At 51.5% G+C, this 7829-nt stretch overlaps 1 protein-coding gene across 1 annotated transcript; it reads right to left on the bottom strand.

The window, feature by feature from the left end:
* Positions 1-6384: 6384 nt before the first annotated feature.
* LOC135406333 (olfactory receptor 14J1-like) lies at positions 6385-7418 on the bottom strand. The gene has a single exon (XM_064640743.1). It carries the CDS (start codon positions 7366-7368, stop codon positions 6385-6387), a length of 984 nt encoding a protein of 327 aa, XP_064496813.1. The 5' UTR covers positions 7369-7418.
* Positions 7419-7829: the final 411 nt, after the last annotated feature.

The raw sequence follows: 7829 nt of genomic DNA on the forward strand, positions 1-7829 counted from the left end.
AGGCTCCACAGTGACACAATGGCCCCCTGGTTCCATGAGGTTCCAAAAGGTTTCAGGGTTCCTTTTGTTCCATGAGGCCCCAAATGTTAAATGGTCCCCTGGTTCCACAAGATTTCACAGTGTCCCTGTGTTCCTTGGTTTCCATGAGGCCCTGCAGTGCCACAGTGGCCCCTTGATTCCAGGAGGTTGCACAGTGTCATCACAGAGCTGAGCCCACCCAGATGAAAGTTCAGGGGAGATTAGGAGGAACTGAGACAAAAAGGAAGAAAAGAGGGGATTGACCAACAGAGAAGAAAGATTTTGATGAGGTAAAACCAGGTTCAGGGAATGCTGAGGGTGCTGAAACACTGACTGTGCAAACACTCCTGATGGACCTTTATGCACTTTGTAACCTCAAGCCCCAACACCACCCAAAAGTGCTGCCCCTCTCATTGAAAGGAATCCACTGCTCTAATTCCAAGCCAGAAAAAGCCCAAACCCAGAACTCCAGACTCTTTACTGTCCTCTGGTGCCCACCCCAATACCAAACCTGTATTACCAGTATGAAAAGCCAAGCTTTAATCCTAACCCAGCCCAAAAAGCTCTTCCCCTTATCATGAACCAGACACTGCCAGCAGAACAACAAACTTCCCAAAGTTCTGCCTAATCCCCACCCTGAGCTCTAAACCCCAAGCCCTGACCATTCAGCACCCCCACAGCCCTTGGGAGCAGGGCAAGGACCTGCAGGGCCCAGAGCAGGCCCAGGGGGTTGGCAGATGAACGGGAGGTGACCTGGATCTGCTCAGCTCTGCAGTGACCCCCAGGAGAAGGGCCTGGGCTCTGGCAGGGATGTCCTGTGGAACAGGGGCTCAGGATCCAAGGTAAGAAGGCCAAGTGCACATGGCAACAGCCAGAGCTGGTGCAGAGCCATCAGGGAGGGTCTAGAAATGCTGCTGGGAGGGGGTGGGAAAGCAGGAGGGGTGTGTGCAGCCTGCAAGGCCAGAGCAGCAGCAGGGCCAGGGCAGGACAGCCTGCAGGAGAGATGGCCAAGGGCTCTGGCAGGGCTGCAAGGCCCAAAGGCACCCAGGCCTTTGTCCCCTTGCCTCTGGCAGCTGCCTCTGCCACTCAGGCCACCACAAGCCACTTTCCTGGCAGGTTCTGCCCTTGGGTTCTGCCTCGCCCCTCCCTCAGCAGCCTGGCAGGGGTTGCCCAGTTTTGGGCCTTTGTTGTTCCTCCCCCTCCCATCCCAGTGCCCCCAAACAGCCCTGAGCCAGCCGGGAGGGACAGGATCTGCTGGGCCAGGGCCTGGGGCTCAGGCCTTGGCCTTTGTGCTCCACAAAACCAAGGCAGGCTTTGCTCAGCATTGCAGGGGCCTGCCCAGAGCCTTGGTCTGCCTGCACTCCTGGCCTCCAAGGAGCTGCTCCAAGGAGTCCCTGGGGAGGCTTTGGCAGTGCCTGCCCTCAGTGGGGCCCAGCAATGCTTCAAGGCACTTGCAGTTTGGCTTCTGACTTCTTCAGCAGCTGCTTCAATCTTCTCTCAGTACGTGAGGATGATGGACTCATCTCTAAACACACTGTGGGGCTCATTAAAACACAGAAAAACACTTTCTTTCACTTAATTTAATTGTCTTATGTCTTCACAACATCAACAACTAATTAGAGTTGTTTTATAGTTTAGCTGAGGAGGAAGATTTTAAAGTGGAAGTCATGAAAAATATATTTTTGATGAAAGGGAATGATTTAAACAGAGCCTTGGGATGCAGGAGCGTCAGAGTGCAAAGGATTTGGACACAAAGATAAGGGGGCAAAAGAGATTAGTAGCATTTAATTATTGACCATTTGAACAGTTATCAAGAGATTCAAAAGCATTTGCTACAATTTTAACAGTGACTGAATTATAGATTGACAAGAACATTCACCCCACAGTCAATTCACATCCACACCCAGGCAGAGATGTGTGGACACATCAAGAGCTGGGTGTGGAAAGGTCCCTCTCCAAAATTGTCCTTGTTGTCAGGAAAACACACCGTGGGGCTCATTAAAACCAGAAATCCCTCAGGATCTCTTTGTCTTCCTTTAATTGTCTTCGAGACGATTTCAAAACAAGTATTCAATATTTGTACTTTGGTTTTTTTAATTCAATGATGGATATTTTTTAGTTCAGAGGAGAGGTGATAGAGGTGTTCTCCAAGTGATCTTGATGCTGAGTGTCTCCTCAGGAGATGCACACTGACCCTGGATGATCAACCTTGCTCCTCAGCCCCCAACCTCACCAGTTCTGACATGGCCCATCTTGGACTGACAGCTGATGCAGCTCCAAACACACTGTGGGACCCATTAAAACACTGAAAAACAAATTAGTTTTCTTTCTTTATTTGTCTTCAAGATGTCAACAACTAATTGGAGTTGTTTTGTAGTTTAACTAAGGAAGAAGACTTTAAAGTGGACATCACGAAAAATATATTTTCTTTAACAAAGGGAATGATTTCCACAGAGCCTTGGGATGCAAGAGGGTCAAGGTGCAAAGGATTTAGACACAAAGATAAGGGAGAAAAAGAGATTAGTAGCATTTAATTATTGACCAGTTGAACAGTTATCGAGTGATTCAATAGCATTTGCCACAATTTTAACAGTGACTGAATTAGAGATTCACAAGAACAACATTCCCACCCCAGTCAATTCACACCCACACCCAGGCAGAGATGTGTGCACACACCAGCATCTGAGTGTGTAAACATCCTTCTCCCAAATTCTCCTGTTGTCAGGGAAACACTCCCCCAAATCCCTTTGTGTTTGCCACCAGACAAGGGTCCCAGCTGGAGGAGTGTTTGTTGAGGGGATCAGAATTGTCCTGGGCATCAGCGCCGCTCTTTGGAGTGTTGCAAACTGGAGGGTTCCCGAGCTGGGAGAGGCTGCCAGAGGTGTCCCACTGAGAGGGAGGTGCTGGGGAGCTGCCAGGGCCTCCCTCAGCCCCGCTGGGTGTGGGCTCACAAGGGGACTGGCTTTAGTTATCTGCTGAATTTCCATCCTGGTGTCAGGAATGACTGGAGTTTCCAAACTATTTGGGAATGTTATCCAAACTGTTCCATTTGGGTTATGATTCAGGTAAAGAATTTTCCCAGGTTTTCAGGGGATGACTGATTATCCTGTGTTCCCCAGCTCTTACACCCATCCCAGTCAGCTGGATGGTTTATTGACAATGTGTCCCGAGGGGCGGCACCTCCAATGCCATAGAAACCCCTCCCCCTGGATTAGGAAACCTTTGGAATTCAGGAGGTGTTCCAGTGGAGCATGAAAATGAACAGCAACTTTCCTAAAGCCCAGAGCCAAGCAGAACAAAGCCAGGCCCATCAGTGGCAGAGCAAAGGTCCCCCATCCCTGTGTCCCTGTGGCCGCTGAGGCGGCAGCGCAGGCCCGAGGCGGTGCCGGGTCCCGGTGCAGCCGGGGCAGAGCGGCGGCTGCGCGAGCGGCAACCCCGGCGGTGAGTGCGGCAGCCCCGTGGGAGCGGCGGCTCCGGGCACAGACGCCGGCGGCAGCCGCTGTGGCGGCGGAGCAGCGACTCCGAGGCGCTGCAGGAGCGCCGGCTCCGCTCGCAGGCGCCGGCAGTGTTGGGAAGCCGGTCCCGGGCGGCTGCGGGGCAGCGCAGGCCAAAAGCGGCAGCGGCGGCAGCCTCGTGGCAGCGGCGGCTCCGGGCAGACACGGCCCCGCTCCAGCGCTGCCGCCTCAGCGGCGCTCAGGGGACGGCGCGGCGGCTCCGGGGGCAGGGCCGGGGACTCCCTCTCGGGGCAGCCCCGGGCACCAAAGAGGACCAGGGCCCGCCGTGTTCTCAGCTCGCTTCTCTGCAGTTCTCACGGCATCTGAGCACAGCAGGGGATGGGGAAATTGAGCTCAACCACAACAGGAGCTCAGGGAACCGAGTGGCCATTGGGACACTGCAGGGCCTCCTGGAATCCAGGGGCCGGTGGGACACTGGGGAGCCTCTTGGAGCCAAGGGAACCCTGGGATATTCTGGAACATCAGGGAATCAAGGAGCCATTGTGACACTGCGGGGCCTCATGGAACCAAAGGATCCAATAGACCCTGTGGAACCTCATGGAACCAAGGGTCCATTGTGACACTGCAGGGTCTCATGGAACCAAATGAACCCTGACAGTTTTTGCAACCTCATGGAACCAAGGGGCTGTTCCTGGCAGGATGCTCTGCTCTGATAATACCTAAAAAATGGTCAGAGAATGCAAACAATGCAAGCTCTCTGTGGTGAGTTCCTGCTGGCGTTAAGGTGCTGTTTTCAATGTTGAATCATGCTAAACCCAAAATGCTTCATGAAACTTCAAACACACATCCTGCTTTCTGAAGCAGGATTTGACAGAGAAGCTGCTCCCTGGCCTGCAAATATGTCTGTCAGTCAAACCCCTGATAACTATAAAAGCCCTGTCGAACTTTCTATGGCCGGCAGGAGTTGCGGAACACATGCAGATGATCAATATGATCAGGCAATGTTCAATTTATTATTTAAATGAGTTAACTTTTATACAGTTTAGTTTTTTCCAGGTACATGCTTACAACAAGGTGATTGGATAGCTCAGTCTGTGCACGCGTCTCATGCCTTCAGTTCATTGGTTCTGGTGCTCTGTCCACGTGGCCTGACATCATATGTGCCACCCAAAGTCCCTCCTATCAATCCACCTTTAGGGACTTTCCAAGATTTTGCAGGTGTCTCTTTATCTCCAGTTTTCCCAAAACTTTCAACTATAAACACAGGATTTTCTCATACCTATAACTACAAACATATAGCTAACAAATATAAACATGGCGTAGTTTCACAGAGTTTGTAAGTATAAACACAGAGCTTTCACACAGTTTGCAACCTCCAAAGTCATGTCAAGCAAGGCCTAGTGCTTCTTAAAATATGGATTGTTCGAAATGTGTCCATTTTCCTGCCACAACTATCCTGTGACAGATTCTTCCCCAGACTTCCTTGAAATGTGTGGAGCTTCTGCCATGAAGCAGGGACAGCTCTTCATGGTCACTGCCCAGGGGTTCATGGTCAGCTCTTCAGGGTCACTGAAAGAGAGAGAACTACCCCCTGTCGTTGTGGGGTGAGTTACCTCAATCTCTGCTTCAAGATTGTTTCTTTTTTCTGGCTTTGAGATAATTGCTTTAATAGAATGATTTTGATAGACTGCACTGTCCAATCTTACACACACTGCTAGGAGTTTTTGGCTTTTATACTGTGCAGGAAATAATTCTAATTGAGGTCCTTCATCTGTTCTCTTGTCTGATCAATTTTCTGTTCATTTGTAATAATAAATAATTCATTTTATAGAAATATTTCTGATTTGCCATCACTAAAACCTGCAGGACAATGTGATTGAATCACACCTCTATAATTCCTTCAGTTTAAACCAAACTCTGAGCCTGAGACTGGATCCAGCCACCCCCAGGCTCCTCTCTGAGAAGGAATTTGGAAAGCAAGGGGGTCCTTTCTGCCCCTCGTAGCTCAACGAGACGGCTTCTGCATCAACTTTGTCTAAGCCTTCCACCCCCCTAGCCCCAAGCCGTGACACATGGGCATGTCTTGTGCATGCAGTGCAAACATGGACTCCTGAGCTGGTCATTTGCTGTCCCTCCTTGGAGGGAAGAACAAGCCCAGCGGCCTGGGGTGAGAGGCCAGTGCTGGGAGCGGCGCTGGCTGTGCCAGGGCACTGCTGGGTGCCCCCACCCTGAGCACTCCCCCCCTTGTGCTGGTCACTGCTGTTTTCCTCTGCAGGGCGTTGTGTTGGGCACATCCTGGAGAGCAAAGTGGAAAGCAGATGGAAGCTTTGAGGCCCTGCCCTGGGGAGATGCCCCTGCAGGATGGCAGTGCTGCTGCAGAGGTCAGCTCTGTGCCAGCAGTGCCCGTGGCTGTCCCTGCCTGCAGTCCCTGGACAGTCCTGCAGCAGGACTGGCACCGACTGCCAGAGCACTGAGGCCTCCAACAACACAGGGCTCTGCAGGACAGTGTGGAAGGGAAGGGAGAGGAGGCCAGGCAGGAGAAGGGCTGCTGCTACCTGGCAGTGCTGCTCTGCTGGGACTCTTTTCTGGCCCAGCTCTGCACAGAGGCCCTGACCCTGCAGCTGCAGAGAAGTCAGAGAGGAAAGATGTCAGGCAAACAAGTCAATGCAGAGTTTTTATTTGGTTTAAGCAGACAGTGAGTACAATTGCCAATTTGTACAGCCTGTGGACCAGGCTAGAAAGGCAAACACTGAATTGAAAATTATATATCTCTTTACATATATATATATATTTATATATATAAAGATTTTCTGGTGTGAACAAATTCTCACAAAAAAAAACACCTCTACCAGGAGCAAAAAATAGAGAAGATATAGTGGGCCTTTACTGAAGTACATAACAGGATTGGTCCTTAATGAGGTCCATAACATGCAAAAGAAGGAGAGTTTATTGCTTCTGAAAAACACCCAGTCATGAGTTTCCTCAGGGCATCCTTGAGCTCCTGGTTCCTCAGGCTGTAGATGAGGGGGTTCAGTGCTGGAGGAACCACCGAGTACAGAACTGATACCACCAGGTCCAGAGATGGGGAGGAGATGGAGGGGGACTTCAGGTGGGCAAATGTGGCAGTGCTGAGGAACAGGGAGACCACAGCCAGGTGAGGGAGGCACGTGGAAAAGGCTTTGTGCCGTCCCTGCTGAGAGGGGATCCTCAGCACAGCCCTGAAGATCTGCACATAGGAGAAAACAATGAAAATGAAACAACCAAATGCTAAACAGGCAGTAACCACAAGAAAGCCAATTTCCCTGTGGTAGCCTGAGTGTGAGCAGGAGAGCTTGAGGATGTGTGGGAGTTCACAGAAGAACTGGCCCAGGGCATTGCCTTGGCACAGGGGCAGGGAAAAGATATTGGCTGTGTTCAGCAGAGCATTGAGAAAGCCAGTGGCCCAGGCAGCTGCTGCCATGTGGGCACAAGCTCTGCTGCCCAGGAGGGTCCCGTAGTGCAGGGGTTTGCAGATGGCAACGTAGCGGTCGTAGCACATGATGGTGAGGAGGGAAAACTCTGCTGACATGAAGAAGACAAAGAAAAAGAGCTGTGCAGCACATCCCGTATAGGAGATGGTTGTGGTGTCCCAGAGGGAATTGTGCATGGCTTTGGGGACAGTGGTGCAGATGCAGCCCAGGTCTGTGAGGGAGAGGTTGAGCAGGAAGAAGCCCATGGGGGTGTGCAGGTGGTGGTCGCAGGCTACGGCGCTGAGGATGAGGCCGTTGGCCAGGAGGGCAGCCAGGGAGATGGCCAGGAAGAGCCAGAAGTGCAGGAGCTGCAGCTCCCGCCTGTCTGCCAATGCCAGGAGGAGGAACTGGGCCATGGAGCTGCTGTTGGGCATTTGCTGTTCCATAGCACAGGATCTGTTCAGAAAAGGAAAGCACAGGGAACAATTAAGGCAGCCCCCTCTCAGCAAAGCCAGTGCAGTTTTCAGGGAAATCCCCCCTCCAAGTCAAGGCATTTCTTTTCTCTGGTTTGTGCTCTCTCAGGGTGCTGTGAGGAACAGGAGCTCTGCCCATGTGCTGCCGAGGACTCAGCTTTGCTCTGCTGCAGTGCAGACATGGAGCTGGTTTGGGACAGCTCTCATGATCACAGGGGATGTCACATGGAACCCAGCTTTGATGGAAAAGTTCAATTCCTGTGCTGCTGTCTTGGAGCAATTTGGGCTGCAGGAGAGAGGAACAGTGTATCCTTAAAATAATTTTGACTGGGGTTTTGGTTACTATCGTAACACCTGGGAGTGCTTTTTTAGAGGCAAATTTTTCTGATGACAAATCTGAAGAGTGTTGAGCCAAGACAGGCAGAAGGGCTGAG

This window comes from Pseudopipra pipra, chromosome W, assembly GCF_036250125.1.
Source record: "Pseudopipra pipra isolate bDixPip1 chromosome W, bDixPip1.hap1, whole genome shotgun sequence".
NCBI classification, from domain to species: domain Eukaryota; kingdom Metazoa; phylum Chordata; class Aves; order Passeriformes; family Pipridae; genus Pseudopipra; species Pseudopipra pipra.

Coding starts and splice junctions, on each gene's coding strand:
- LOC135406333 (XM_064640743.1), bottom strand. CDS start 7,368: ATGGAACAGCAAATGCCCAACAGCAGCTCCATGGCCCAGTTCCTCCTC.